Source organism: Enhydra lutris, unplaced genomic scaffold (assembly GCF_002288905.1).
Source record: "Enhydra lutris kenyoni isolate GAN:26980312 unplaced genomic scaffold, ASM228890v2 scaffoldscaffold29, whole genome shotgun sequence".
In the NCBI taxonomy this organism is placed as follows: domain Eukaryota; kingdom Metazoa; phylum Chordata; class Mammalia; order Carnivora; family Mustelidae; genus Enhydra; species Enhydra lutris.
This window is the reverse complement of record NW_019154113.1, coordinates 1,424,192-1,440,373: the sequence shown is the minus strand read 5'-3', so window position 1 is coordinate 1,440,373 and position 16,182 is coordinate 1,424,192. Positions and strand designations below refer to the sequence as shown.

Sequence of the window (16,182 nt, the reverse complement as noted above, 5' to 3'; positions counted from 1 at the left end):
GGAGATCTGGCCACTGTAGACTGCGCAGGCCCTGGGTCACCTAAGCTGCACACTTGGAGGGCCACTGAGAGGTGTCAGTGTCCTTTGCAGGCAGGTGGCTATCCTCTGTGTTTATAACTCCAGGAGCGGGTTGCCAGGTGCTTTCTGAAGTAGGCTGAATTCTTGCAGGCTATAATCTCTCATGTCTCTCCTCAGTGCTCCTCATTCTCCTTTGCAAAGCCGAGGTCCTGAGCTGAGTTGCTGGCTCTGTGCTGGAGCTGCTGTTGAGTCAGGAAGCAGCCTCAGTCCGGGCAGGAGAAAGGAGGAGGGTAGGGAGAGGGCAGGTCCTGGGAGGTGAGGCGGAGTGAGGTCTTGAAGGGCAAATGATACAGGTGATGTCATAAGGGAGCCATGTCTTTTGGTCTTCCAGTATCATAGGGTGTCAAAAGGAAGACTCATCCTTGGGACCCCATCCCTGTCATTCTCTCTGAAGGTACCCTGTTCCTTTTCTGTCACCTTTTGTAATTACATCATTCTTGAGTTGTCTAATCCCATTCCTGACTCACATTCTACATTCTACGAGCTCAAGAATGATGTTCAGTTCCTACTGTATCTGCCCGGATGGCAATGAGACAGGAAGTGCTCTGCAAACATTTGTTGAATGAGTGAATGAATGAATAAATGAATGAACACTTGGCTGGACTGTGGCTTGTAGAAAAGGCTGTGTACTACACTAGGAACCTTAGACTTCATTCTTTCAGCAGTGCAGCTGGATAAGGGCAGAGAGCCCCATCTGGAGCTGAGTAGAAGTCAGTGTGTGGTGGGGTACTGTCTTCATCAGCTTGGGCTCCTATAACAAAAATATCACAGACTGGGTGGCTTAAACAACACACAATTATTTCTTACAGGTGAGGATGCTGGGAAATCCAAGATCAGTGCACTGGTCGATCTGGTGTCTGTGTGAACCTGCTTTGTGGTTCATAGATAGCTGTTTTCTCCCCTGTGCCCTCACAGGGCCAAAGGGGTGAGGGGGCTTTCTGGGGTCTCTATTATAAGGCACTAATCCCATTCACAGAGGCTCTGCTGTCATGACCTAATCTTCCAAAAGTCCCACCTCCAGATGTCATCACGGTGGGGGTTAAGTTTGAACATGGGAATTTCCGGGGGACACAAACATTCAATGTGTGATGGAGAGGGAGCACTACACCCGGGGGTGGGAAAGAGGTAGGACATCTTGTCGCTGTGCAGACTGAGAAAGCTGAGAGACACAGCCAGCGGGTGGCCCTGGGATGGAAGCAGGAGAAAGAGACCCACTCTGGGAATGCACACAGCAGCCTCCTTGCTGATCTGTGGGCTGGTCCCTGGAGTCTCTGTGGAGGGCTCCCCTACCTGGCATCGTTGTGCTCTCCGGCGGTAGCTGGCTGCTGCTCAGTGTTGATTACAGTTTGAAATGCCGGCACTTCAGTCCCATGCTGCTACACACCACAGAAACTCCGTTTCACTCTAATGAGGTTTCAGTTAGAATGTTGGAAAGAAGAAAGCCTTTTAATTAGATTGGTAGTAATTGAGCTCCCAAACCACAGAAGCTTTTTTCTCAGAAGCTGAAGACACAGATGCAATTAAAAGAAGGAAAGCCACCCAAATGGAACACTGGCTAATTTTAAGTCCATTAAAAACAACAACTCCTTAATAAGTTGATGCAATGGATATATGTCCTAAAAGAGTTCACTGATGCTTTCAAATAATATCGGAGATTGACCCGGAACAAGAGTTTTCTTGCGGTGCAAATACACAGCTCTATCGGGGACCATTTGCTCAGTACAGAATACTGAGAGGCGTCAGCTATGTAACTTATTCCACAAAAAGACACTGCCATGTTTTATTTTGAAAAATAGGGTGTATTTTTGCTTTAACCGAACTGACAGCATTTTCTGGACACAGCTGCAACCCGGGACTTTACTAGGATGTTGTTACCTGTCCCTTCCCAAGCAGCTCTGTTCTTTCTTTGGGATTCACATACCTCCTTGCCTGCCAAGTTCACCTCTCAAAGTTGCTCCGGGTGTGAGCTACTGAGCCAGGGGCATTGGTGCATCAAAGAATCTTTGCCAAATTCTTACATATTCAACACACTTTTATTTTAATGGGAAACAGCATTTATTTCTCATTTGCATCCCAGCCCTCTGACCACACCTCAGCAGATGCCATGTTCTTTCTTCTATTGGGTCTGTTTTTGTGTAGGCCATCAGTTAATGGGGCCAGGTGAATCCTGGTGGAGGAACTCACAGTCTTAGCTTCTAGGCACATCTACTTGGGGGGCATTGCTTAATACTTTCTCCTAAAGAGAGTGGCAGTTGCCAATTTACAGAGTCGTTTAGGTGGGAATTGGGTGCTAAGTTCTGCATAACACCATTGCAGTAGAACTATTGCAGGAAACTTGCTCATTAGCCTGTACACATTGGTATTTGCTGGGCCATGTTGGGCTTGGCCAGCTCTGATAAGATGATGCTTGCATCCCGGCTGGAAAGGTTGATATTGCCTAGAATCTTCTTTAGACGTCCTGTGCTGGGGCAAAGCCATGGTTGGTACACTATCCCAAGCTCTGCTTAGAGCACAGACTTGGCACCCTGCTGGATCCCATCCTTAGGTGGTTTGGAAATGTGGGAAAAAGGGGCTTTGAGTCAGAGATCCAAGTTTGATTAGCTCCTTCCGAGAGTCATCTTACCTTTCTGAAACTTGGTTTGCTCATTAGGACAGAATTTACCTTGTAGGTGTGTGTCAGGGGCCAGGCATCCTTCTTGGTAACTAGAAGATGAGAGAAAAGGTAGGCAGATCCACAGGGACCAGGCAGAAATGTGACCCACGCAGCACCATTGGCATACAGTGTGTCTGCTGCCTTAGGGTCATACTCCCTTTCCTGGGGGAGGGAAGCACGAGATATTGATATTTGTTTAAAACTGTATACATTCTGGTAATAAACTTGACTTTAAGGAATTGGAATTTGTACCCAATTTTATTTTCTTAAGCATATTAATTAATATAAAGGTTACAAAGGAGAATAAGCTAAATCATTAGCACATGTTATCTCTGGATAACGGGGCTGTGGGGTTTTAATTTTCTTCTTTATACTTCTTCATATTTTGTAAGTGCTCTATAATGTACATAATTTCAGGATAAAGAGAAAAGCTTAACTCTGGGGAAATGCTGCTTGTGTGTATTTGGAAGCGCTCAATGCCTCCTAATTTCCACACACTCCAGCAGTCTCAGCAATCCGATTCCTGCATGAATAACAGTATCATTCCCTCTTTTGTAAACCATATAAACCATATTTATATGGGTCTTTCTTTTTCTTTGAAGGATGAGAAGAACCAAGTTTTAACCACCAACATTTGGCTGCAGATGGTAAGTCGAGACAATGGCAGTCCTCCCCTGCCAGTCTTCCTGCTCATGCTTCCCAGTAGCCAGTGCTTGAAATTCAGGGGAAGCAGAGGACCCCTGAGAAAAGCCAGGGCAGTCCTTCCTCACTGCACACATGCCAGTGTATGTGAACTAGAATGCCCACTCTGGCGTTTTTCATTGCATCCTGCAGGATCAAGTGCATGCTCGTGTTTCTCTATAGGGTGATTTGAGGGACATTTTAAAACCACTTCATGCAGAACAAATAATAAGATTAAGCTCTGCGTTGTCTGTAAGGTGTCTGTAACCTGTACTAACTGGACTCCAGGGCTCAGGGGCACCTGCCTCCCCCACCTCGCCGTGCCCCCTGGATGCACATATTGGAATCCTAAGGAGTTGCCTAAGCCAGAGGCCTCCACACTTAAGTGCTTCAGTGGCCCCTGCAAATGTTTGGAAATGCTATATTCCATTCATAGATTTTTAACTTGACATCTAAAATTCTCACCTAAATTTAAAGAATTGCAAATGATGTCTCTTCCGTCAAATTGTAAATATTGACATTTGGAAGTAAAACTGTTAGTCTCTATTTTTAAGTGGAATCTAAATGCCATAATAATTTGATATCCATATCATTCACTTAAGAAATATATAAACAGGGTCTTCTTTAACTGCCAGCTATTTCACACAGTCCCTGTCTTCTGTGCACTGGCATTGCAATTCTAATTTTCACACAGAATTTTATCTTAACATAATATAATTTTGTGTTTGCAGGTCTTTTATTAATCACTCTGTCTTGGTTCTCTTAAATACAAATATTTACATAAAAAACTATTCTTTTAGACAATATGTTAATTTTTTTTCTTCTAGATTGATTTAGGTTTACAATGATTATTGGTACTTAATTCATCAAGGTAACATTCATCTCTCTACCAAAGATGGGTTTTTGTTTTAAATTAATTCATGTATTCATGGATGACTATTTTTTATTATCAGAAATGAGACACTGATGCAGATTTCACCATCAGTTCTATGACTTTTTAAAATAGATGTAATAATATGTCACTCATAATGAGAGACATTTTCTTACAGCAATGTTAATCAATTCCTTGAACTTCTTCCAGATGACATGCCAAAGATAATATAGTTTTATCAGGATGTATCAGCTGACAACTTGATTAGTTTCTCTTTCAGTTTTGTTGAAAGCAAGGAATTAAAGGAATTAAAACCCACCAAAGATCATTTGAAAGTTTTTGTCACCCAAGTTTTAATGCATAGATACTGACATTTTGAATTGACTTGTTCCTTATTGGGCCACTGTCCCAAGATAGGAGCTGAGGTAAGGGAAATAGGCCTTTCTTTGTAAGGAGAAATGAGAGAAGTAAACGTGGGGAAAGGGGTACTCCCAGGTGGTTCTTGGGCAGGTGAGTTTTAGTGGGAATGCGTGTGGAAGTCGAGGGAGAGAAAATGGATTCATGCAAAGCCATCTGCCTTGTATCCCACAAATAAGCTTCGCTCTATGTGAGATCCCTCAAAGAACCTTTTAGAGATTGCGCTGCAGGATTTAAAGCAACATTCTTTAGTGAGCACATCCTACTTCAAAGCCTGTGCACACCTGCTCCAGCTTCCCTCCTTTTATCACGGGCACAGGGTCAATGCTCCCCTTAGAGAAGGGCTCTCCCTCCTGAGAAGGGGTTCCCTCTCTTAGTACCTGCTGAGAACCTTGCTTTCATGGTCCTCCCTGTTGCCTCTAACATCATAATAGTGTCTGCAGGTCATTCTCAGCAAACAGGCAGAGCTCAGTTTGTCCCCATTGACCCCTCCAGTGACTCTGGTTTCCTCCTCACCTTTACAGGAATGTTCCTCCAAGTGGTGTCTCCCTGGGCCCAGGCTGTCCCCAGCATCTTCCCATGTGTTCTCAGTTAAACTCACCCTGTCCTGGCTTGGGGTGAACAAACCACTAACCCCAGTTTGCTGAATGTTGTACTATGAATAACAATTTTCCCCAGTTTTTTTGATGAAAATTTTCAAAAATTTCAAGCTCAGTCAAGTCACAGTGAGTCTATGTCCTCACCTCTTAGACTCTATAATTAGCACTTCGTAATTCTTGCTTTCTCCCATATTTGGCCATCTATCCATCTTCCTATAGATGTAGCTTCTTTTTAAATTCTGTTTAAAGTAGAAGAGCAGACAGTGGTCACCTTCACCCATGTGTTTCATGCAGCTCTTTGACTAAGGTGTCTTTCAAGGCAAAATTTTAGGTACAGTACAATGCCTAGATCCTAAGTGTACTGGTCAGTGAATTGCCAGGCATGCTTTCAGCTCTTCAGTCCCACCCTCCTCAGGAAACAGAACTTTGCCATCATCCAGGGTGATATCTTGTGTCCCTTACCTGTCAATACCTGCCCTGTCCCCCTACTCCGCACCAGGGGTAGAATACCATTGTTTTGTCTTTTCCAGGGATTGATTTTTTTCTCCCCTCTTATCTCAATAGGTCTCTCAGGGCATTTGGTAGAGTTGATTGGTCCCTCTTCCTTAAATCTTTCTTCATTTAGTGTTTGGATACCTCTCCTTAGGTTTTTCTCCTAATTCACTCAGACTCCAAAGTTCCCTCTGTTGTCTCTTCATGTCTGTCCAGCCATTCCTTGTCTCAGGAGTTGGAGGATCCAGTATCCTGGCTTAAGGCACCATTCAGGTGCTAACAGCACCAACCCAACTTCCTCCCTGGTGTCCCCATGTGCGCACCCAGCAGGCTCTTAACCCTAGTATATTCCAGACCATCCCTTCTTTTCCTTTCACACTTGCCACCTCCATAGTGAAGAGAAGCAAAAATCTTTCTCTGCCCATTAAGGTCCTTCCAGTTGGCCTAACATTGAATTTACATGAGACAGAATAACAGGAGAAAACACAGTTTTGTTATGTGCACATGGAGGCCCAATAATGGCATTGAGACCTACAGAAATGACCAAGACAGATACTTTTAAGCTTCTTAGACAAAAAGACAATAAATTTGTGAGGAATTGACAGGAAAAGACCCTTGTCTTTGGGAGTTTTAATTAGTAAGGAATTCTGAAGGAAATTTGGACTGTGCTGAGAAATTAGCAAAAAGTAAGAAAGATTGTTTCTACAGCCTTCTTGGCTCTTTTCCTATCTCTGGTGATAAGGATGTCTCTTTAGCTCCTGGTCCAGGGATGGTACCTTTCATGGGAGAAATTTATTTCCTGCTTTCAGGGGGACAGAGGAGGGTCTGAGTATCCTTCTTGCACAGGCCTTTTTAGGTAACTTTTATTTAAAATAATCAGTATGATGGGCATTAAGGGGGGCATGTGATGTGATGAGCACTGGGTGTTATATGCAACTAATGAATCATTGAACACTACATCAAAAACTAATGATGTACTATATGTTGGATAATTGAATGTAAATTAATAAAATAAAATAATCAGTATGACAAAGTGGAACATTTTGGGCAGCCTGCCCTTGGCCCCTACAGTAGCTGTCTCCATTTGGGATAAATGGTGGCTCCATTGTCTTCATTTACTCAGAGCAGAAGCCTCAGAGTCACCCTTAACTCTTGTTTTTCACACCCACATCTGATCTGGCAGTTCGACCTTCAAAACAGATCCAATTCTTACCACCGCAAGTCAACCCCATTGCTTCTACCCTGGTCTAATCCATCATCCTCTCTCACCCATGTTATTGTGGAGACTCCTAGCCCAACTTTGTGTGTCAGTCCCTACCTCCCCTCAATATACCAGTGAGTATGATCCCAATAAGAGAAGATGAAGGTTCAGCCACAAGCCTCATTGACCCAGATCCTTCCAGAGGCTCCTGTCTCACCAGTGACAAGCTGAGGTCCTTGAGGTATTCTCTGACTCTGTCGGCCTGGCCCTTGCTTCTGCCACATCCCCCCCAGCCCTCTTTTTTTTTGCTGTGCTCCCTGCCCCGCTTGATGCCCTGCACATGTTACCCAAGCACACACCCACTTCAGGGCCTTTTACTTGCTCCCTCTGTCTGGAAGGCTCCTTCCCCAAGAACTACTTCTTTTCTCCCTCGCTTCTTACTAGTCTCTTCCTGAAAATCACCTTTCCAGTGAAGTCTTCCCTGAGTCCCTGTCTACTGTCTCAAACCCTCCCCTGCTACCCTAGCTCACTCCATTCTCCTTACCTGGTGCCTTTGTTTGGGCTGCTGTAAGAAAATACCATAAACTGGGTGGCTATACACAACAGATATTTATTTCTCACAGTTCTGAATGCTGGAAGTCTGAGATCATGGTGCCATCAGCCATGGTTGGGTTCTATTAGGGCCCTCTTTTGAGTTGCGTTTGTGTTGTGTTCTCACATGGTTGAGAGAGAGTGAGCTAGCCATTGGCCTCTTTGTATAAGGGCACTAATCTCATTTGGGAGGGCTTCCTCCATATGATCTAACTACCTGCTAAAGCCCCTTCTCTGACATCCTCACATTGGAATTAGGGCTCAGCATAGCAATTTGAGGGAAGCATGAGTTCCATAAGGCCATTTCATTTTGTTTCTAAAGCCCTTGTCCCATCCTTTGTTTATTTGTTCTCTGGCTCTGAGTCTCCCTCCCACAACTGGAATGTACAAGGGGAGGGCTGGACTCAGTTGGGTTTATTCACTACTCTACCCCCAGCGGGCACGGAATAATTTTTGTGGAAAGAATGAAACAAAAAACAACCTAGGAACCTAGGAAGGGCTAAGATACCATGATACAAAATAGAGCCAACTCCAGATAACATCTGAACACTGTAGTATAAGGTTGAAGCTCTGGAAATTCTGGGAGATAATGCAAATGCTTCCTTTTTAGCATAAAACCAGAATTGCCCGTGTCCTCTATGGTACAGTCCTGCTGTTGCCATTTTTCTTATATAGAGAGAAACACCTAATATGTTCACTGCATGTGAGGTCACAGACAGGTCTGTCTTCTTGATGCCTACATTCCTTATCCCACAGTAAGCAAATGATCTTCAATGACATATGTGACTTGGCAAATGTTTTTTTCAAAGTTGTTGTTTTCGAGGAAAATATTATTTTGCCAGATTATTACTTATTACATTGAGTTCAGGGACTCCATAAATAAACATGCTTGCTTTGGAGGATGTCGCTGGAGACTTCTAAATTTCTCTCAAGCACAGCCTGTTTCTAATTAATTCTCGGACTTGCAGAATTGTCTGCAACTTCATTTGTTCTAAAACTCACCTTATCTCACTTATCTATTTAACAAATCTTTTTGAGCACCTGTTATGAGGAAGGCATTGAACTGGGTCATGTGAGGGAGACCCAGAAGTAGATGAGACCCAGCTTTTTCTCTTAAGCCATTTATAATCAGGCTGTGCAATTTACATTCTACCAAAAAGGTTAAAATATTGTGACCAAATGAGTCCCTAGAGATATGGCAAGAGGCAGGCTGGTGGTGGGGACAGTGGAGTTCACAGGTGGGGAAAATCTCTGCTTTACAGAAATGGACTGTTTTGTTTTCTTTTTAACATCTTAATTTTATTATTATTATTTTTTTCAGTGTTCCAAGATTCATTGTTTATCACCACAACCAGTGTTCCATGCAATATATGCCCTCCTTAATACCTGAGGCCAGGCTCACCCATCCCCCCACCCCATCCCTTCCCAAACCCTCAGTTTGTTTCTCAGATTCCACAGTCTCTCATGCTTTTTCTTCCCCTCTGATTTACTCCAATTCAGTTTTCCTTTCCTTCTCCTAATGTCTAATGTGAAGATCAGAGAGCAGAAGACCAGGGCAGAAATATGGACAGGAGGGGAGAGAAAAATCAAGGAAATTGGCTTCAGCAAATTTTCTTTCCCAGAGCTTCCTGTTGCTGAATTGCTGTTCTGAAAACCTGAATCTGCATAATCTTTTCCCCCAGGGTATTTGAACTCTGAGGTCAATATTCTGCAAATGAGAGATTTTCTATACAGTCTGAATAGAAGGATGGAAAAGTAAAATAATTAATTAGATTTTCTTTTGAGTTACAGTTTGTTACTGTATTTTCCTTTTTTTCACTCACCCTTGATTTGGCAGGAATTTCCAGTTATTTAGATAACCTGAAGGAAGAGAAAGTTGCTGTTCTGTTTACCTCTTCTTATTCCTAGGAGGAAGCGCTTGGGTATTTTTTCTATAGAGTAGTTTCATCATTTTGGGAAGCCTGTCAGATATAATCTGATTTAATCTATGAGAAGAAATAGAAGAACCATTTCGGTTTCTGAAGAGAAACCAAAGACTTGCCTGTGCTTTTCAAAAGAGTCTGGCCTCTGATCTCGGAATTTTGACCATTCTTCTGGCTCTACATTCCCCATCCTTTTTATGTTCTCTATTTTGTACTTCCCGATTCTAATTATGGAATGAATAGTATTCACATTGTAGAATGTTACATTGTAAACCATGTTTATTTCTAAAACGTTTACCTTTTTAATTTGTTTTCTCTACCACTTCATCTCTGATATGTAGAAATGCTACACATTACGTTCACACACAAGCCAGCCAGTGCCTTGCTTAGGGCCCTCATAACAACCCACAGTTAATGGTGATTTCAATCGTGATGTCATACTGAGAGAAAAAAGTGTCAGGGGTGTAAGGTTTTATAGGCGAGATAAACACAACACCAGGCAAAGTGGGAGCAAGGCAAGATTTACTAAAGGCACTCTCCAGTGAAGTTTCAGGGCTCAGGAGCCAGGGAGCCAGGAAAGTCACACCGGGAGGAGGTGGGCACCCTCGGGCGGGTGAGGTTCCTCAACTCTGGAAAGGGGAGTGGGGGGAAGTCCCACTGGGAGGGAGTTGGCGGGGGGTCTTTTATCTGTTTCCTGCATAGGTATCGGGTTACCTATGGAGCCTTGACCTGGGCATACATCCTTTTGGCAGGAGAGTCAAGGGTGAAGGAAAGGGGGGGAGGAGGCTGGAAGAGGGCAGGACCTGGCGGTCATTTCTACTGTTCCTCCTGCACTCCCGGAGCCCGCCGATCCAACAAGGGGCAGGAGCAAGGAGGAAGGAGGAGGCCCACTTTCTTCATCTGAGATCAAAACAGTTGACTGGAAGAATTTTCAAAACACACATGTATGGAGTTTTCTGACACCAAGTACATGCTCTTTCACACCTATAATCAGTTCTCTGATTCTCCGGACACAGACCGGGTGTTCAGCCTTTCAGTTCTATTCTGATCCTCTCTACCTGGAGTTCACGTCAGATCCTACAAGTCAAGGTATCAGTCCCACAAGACTACCCCCAAAACATGCCAGCCACAACATGGGTGTCCAGGCTACCCATACTTCTGTCCAGCTGAGTTCAAATTCAGAACAGCTCATGGAACTCAAGAAAACACTTATATTTACTGATTTATAATAAAGAATACTGGTCAGGAACAAGTGAATGGAAGAGAGGCATAGGGCAAGGTATGGGGGAGACACAGAGCTTTTCTGCCCTCTGTGGGCTACTGTCCTGGCACATGTTCACCAACCCAGAAGCTCTGAATTTTGTTCAAGGGTTTTTATAATCCATTTCTTCATTCTCTCTCCCTCTGCCTGGATATTAAGTTTGGGTGGGGCTGAAAAATTCCCACCCGGGAGTCAAAGCTTGGTCTCTCTGATGACCAGCTTCATCCTGGCTACCTGAGGTGATCTAGGGGGTCCACCTTAAGTCACCTCACCTCCTTAGAAGAATCTTAGCTGGGCTCAGATATATGAATAACAAGAGACATTCCTATCCTCAGGGAATGACCAAGGTTTTAGAAACCCTGTGCCAAGAACCTGGGACATAGACCAAATACGTTTCTTATTATACCAGACGTACTTTCTCTTCTCTCTCTCTCTCCTGCTATAAATATTTTCATGCACGTGCATGCACACACTTAAAAAGTTTCCTATGGGCTCAAGGCAAACACTAATGAGGCCAGTTCTCAGACGCATGGAAGAATTGGGGTTCCTATGGTGTGTTTCACATCCAGGGCCCCTTCCTCCCTTGTATGTCCCCGTAACAATCCTACATAATCATACCTTGAAGATGTAATGAGAAAGGGATCCCTCAGAAATGGAAGAGAAGGAAAAACAGAGATTCTTCCAGATGCTCTGGGAGTAATTATCTGACACTAACTCCAGGTAAGGAGGATCTGAATTGAACTGAATGGCTGGACACCTGGTTCCTATCCAGAGAATCAAGAACTGGTTGTTGGTGTGAAAGACTTGGCTTTGGAAAACTCCATACATATGTGTTTTGTTGTTGTTGTTGTTTTTAAGATTTTATTTATTTATTTGACAGAGATCACAAGTAGGCAGAGAGGCAGGCAGAGAGAGAGGAAGGGAAGCAGGCTCCCTGCCGAGCAGAGAGCCTGCTGCAGGGCCTGATCCCAAGGCCCTGGGATCATGACCTGACCTGAAGGCAGAGGCTTTAACCCATGGAGCCACCTAGGTGCCCCACATATATGTTTTGAAAATTCTTTGAGTCATCTGTTTTGATCCCAGATGAAGAACGTGGCCATCGTTTCTAGGTTGACACTTATTATCAGGTACCCAACATGCCAGGCACTGTTTGTAGGAAGACTTTGTGCAGGACCTCTGCCCTCCAGGGACCTACTTTCTGAGTGGGGAGTGAGTGCTTTGAGAGGATAAAAAGCCTCTTTCTGGAACATGATTGCTTACAAGCCCTTTTACATATTCGGTCTTCAGAAATGTTCATGGAAACCTTTGGGGTCCTGGGCGCTCCGATCCTGCTCCCAGGGCACACAGAGCCAAGGTTCCTGCTATAGCCTCCTGTGCCCAGTTGATGGTGCCTCTAAAGGACTTCTAAAAGGAGTCTTTTTTTTTTTTTTGGTAAGCCATCATTATTTGTCACATTCCTGCTAGGGCCATGTGACTGACCTGCTACTGTACACATTTCATCCTCACAGCACCATCCTGCCCTGTGAGGCAGGGCACCTGTGAGGAAGCCACAGCTCAAAGAGGGAGGTTTACCTTGTGAGAAAACAAATTGCAGCCAAGTAAGGTTGAAGATCTAGTTGGCTTAATTCAATGATCAATTCGTGAGTTGGGCGGCACCCTACCCAGCAAGTAGAGAGGAATGAACTCCCAGGAGTTGCACAAAATGGAAAGTTTTTAAAGGATGGAGGGCAGGGCAAGAAAGTTACAAGCAAGAGAAAAGAAAGAATTATTTCAGACAAGGTCACTTTCCCTTAGAGGGAAGGGTAGGGGGTCTTACCAAGCAGATTATTACCTCATCTTCCACTGGAGGATAGAGAGGGGCTTTGGACAGTTGACCTCACTGATGCTAATCAGAAAATTCAAGACTGGCCCTTTAAGGCTTAAATCTCTGGGGTTGATTGAAACCGCAGTTAAGTATTAAGCCCCAGTTTGGTGACTTGGCCAAGTAATTTGGGGCCTGTGTTTTTTGTTTAACAACTTGCTTGAGCTCACACAGCTGGCTCTGCCACAGGCTTGGTGAAAACCTGGGTCTGCTTGATTTCCACCTCTCCCTGCAGCCCACCTTTCCTGTCCTGAGGTGGGGGACACCCAGCTTGGCTTTCAAGTGAGCAGATGCGAGGCACCTTCTGGGATGATGAGGAGCCCACCTCCTTGTGGTGGGAAGTCTGCTAGTGCAGAGACATTTGCTTAGAAGAACTGGCCATGGTAGAGACTACGGATCACTCTTTTTTTTTTTTTTTTTTTTAATTAACATATAATGTATTATTTGACCCAGGGGTACAGGTCTGTGGATCATCAACTTACACATTTCACAGGAGTCACCATAGCACATACCCTCCCCAATGTCCACAATGCAGCCACCCTATCCCTACCCTCCTACCCGCCAGTGACCCTCAGTTTGTTTCATGAGATTAAGAGTCTCTTATGATTTGTCTCCCTCCCGATCCCATCTTGTTTCATTTTTTCCTTCCTTAACCCCCAAACCACCCACCTTGCCTCTCAAATTCCTCATATCAGAGAGATCATATGATACTTGTCTTTCTTTGATTGACTTATTTCGCTCAGCACAATACCCTGTAGTTCCATCCATGTTGTTGCAAATGGCAAGATTTTGTTTCTTTTGATGGCTGCATAGTATTCCATTATATATATGTATATACCACATCTTCTTTATCCATTCATCAGTTCATGGACATCTAGGTTCTTTCCATAGTTTGGCTATTGTGGACATTGCTTCTATAAACATTCGGGGACACGTGTCCCTTCAGATCACTACATTTGTATCTTTGGGGTAAATACCCAGTAGTGCGATTGCTGGGTCATAGGGTAGCTCTATTTTCAAATTTTTGAGGAAACTCCATACTGTTTTCCAGAGTGGCTGCACCAGCTTGCGTTCCCACCAACAGTGTAGGAGGGTTCCCCTTTCTCCACATCCTCTCCAACACACGTTGTTTCCTGACTTGTTAATTTTAGCCATTCTGACTGGTGTGAGTTGGTATGTCACTGTGGTTTTGATTTGTATTTCCCTGATGCTGAGTGATGTGGAGCATGTTTTCATGTGTCTGTTGTCCATCTGGAAATATTCTTTGCAGAATTATCTGTTTATGTCTTCTGCCCACTTCTTGATTGGATTATTTGTTCTTTGGGTGTTGAGTTTGATAAGTTCTTTCTAGATTTTAGATACTAGCCCTGTATCTGATATGTCATTTGCAAATATCTTCTCCTGTTCTGTCAATTGTCTTTTGGTTTTGTTTCCTGTTTCCTTTGCTATGCAAAAGCTTTTGATCTTGATGAAGTTCTTGCCTTTGGCAGTGTTTCTTGGAAGAAATTGCTATGGCTGAGGTAAAGAGGTTGCTGCCTGTGTTCTCCTCAAGGATTTTGATGGATTCCTGTCTCGCATTAAAGTCTTTCATCAACTTTGAGTGTATTTTTGTGTGTGGTATACAGAAATGGTCCAGTTTCATTTTCTGCATGTGGCTGTCCAGTTTTCCCAACACTGTTTGTTGAAGAGACTGTCTTTTTTCCATTGGACATTCTTTCCTGCTTTGTCAAAGATTAGTTGACCATACAGTTGAGGGTCTATTTCTGGACTCTCTATTCTGTTCCATTGATCTATGTGTCTGTTTTTGTGCCTATACCATACTGTCTTGATAATGACAGTTTTGTAATAGAGCTTGAAGTCGGGGATTCTGATGTCACCAACTTTGGCTTTCTTTTTCAATATTCCTCTGGCTATTCGAGGTCTTTTCTGGTTCCATATAACTTTTAGGATTATTTGTTCCATTTCTTTGGAAAAAATGGGTGGGATTTTAATAGGAATTGCATTAAGTGTTTAGATTGCTTTAGGTAGCATAGGCATTTTCACAATATATATTCTTCCAATCCATGAGCATGGAACATTTTTCCATTTCTTTGTGTGTTCCTCAATTTCTATCATGAATAATTTATAGTTTTCTGCGTACAGATTCATTGACCCTTTGGTTAGGTTTATTCCTAGGTATCTTATGGTTTTGGGTGCAGTTGTAAATGGGATTGTCTCCTTAATTTCTCTTTCTTCTATCTTGCCGTTGGTGTATAGAAATGCAACTGATTTCTGTGCATTGATTTTATATCCTGATATGTTGCTGAATTCTTGTATGAAGTTTAGCAGTTTTGGAGTGGATTCTTTTGGGTTTTCCACATAAAGTATCTTATCATCTACAGAGAGTGAGAGTTTGACAACTTCTTTGCTGATCTGGATGCCTTTAATTTCTTTTTGTTTTCTGATTGCTGAGGCTAGGACTTCTAGTACTATGTGGAAGAGCAGTGGTGATAGTGGACATCCCTGTTGTGTTCCTGACCTCAGGAGAAAAGCTGTCAGGTTTTCCCCATTGAGAATGATATTCACTATGGGTTTTTCATAGGTGGCTTTGATGGTATTGAGGTATATAGCCTCTATCCCTACACTTTGAAGAGTTTTGATGAAGAAAGGATGCTGTACTTTGTCAAATGCTGTTTAAGCATCCATTGAGAGTATCATGTGGTTCTTGTTCTTTCTTTTATTAATGTATTGTATCACATTGATTTGAGGATGTTGAACTAACCTTGCAGCCCAGGAATAAATCCCACCTGGTCGTAGTGAATAATCCTCTTAGGTACTGTTGCATCCTATTGGCTAGTATTTTGGTGAGAATTTTTGCATCTGTGTTCATCAAGGATATTGGTCTGTAATTCTGCTTTTTGATAGGGTCTTTGTCTGGTTTGGGGATCAAGGTAATGCTGGCCTCATAAAATGCATTTGGAAGTTTTCCTTCCATTTCTAGGTTTTGGAATAATTTTGGAAGAATAGCTATTATTTTTTCTTTAAATGTTTGGTAGAATTCTCCTGGGAAGCTGTCTGGCCCTCGGCCCTTGTTTGTTCGGAGGTTTTTTTTTTTTTTAATTTTATTTATTTATTTGAGAGAGACAGAGAGAGAGCATGAGAAGGGGGAGGGTCAGAGGGAGAAGCAGACTCCCTGCCAAGCAGGGAGCCTGATGTGGGACTCGATCCCAGGACTCCCAAGATCATGACCTGAGCCAAGGCAGCCACCCAACCAGCTGAGCCACATAGGTGCCCCTGTTGGGAGATTTTTGATGATTGCTTCAATCTCCTTACTGGTTATGAGTCTGTTCAGGTTTTCTATTTTCCTGGTTCAGTTTTAGTAGTTTATATGTCTCTAGGAATGCATCCATTTCAGATTGTCAAATTTGCTGGCATATGGTTGCTCATAATATGTTCTTATAATTGTATTTCTTTGGTGTTGGTTGTGATCTCTTCTCTTTCATTTATAATTTTATTGATTTGGGTCCTTTCTCTTTTCTTTTTGATATTCTGGCCAGGAGTTTATCAATCTTAATA

General features: G+C 43.1%; 1 protein-coding gene across 1 annotated transcript in view; it reads left to right on the top strand.

The window, feature by feature from the left end:
• LOC111152691 (cholinergic receptor nicotinic alpha 7 subunit) overlaps window positions 1–16,182 on the top strand; it is a 110,753-nt gene that overhangs the window by 39,507 nt on the left and 55,064 nt on the right. The window contains 1 exon segment of the mRNA XM_022511263.1: window positions 3,334–3,378. Coding sequence (XP_022366971.1) covers window positions 3,334–3,378 — 45 coding nt within the window.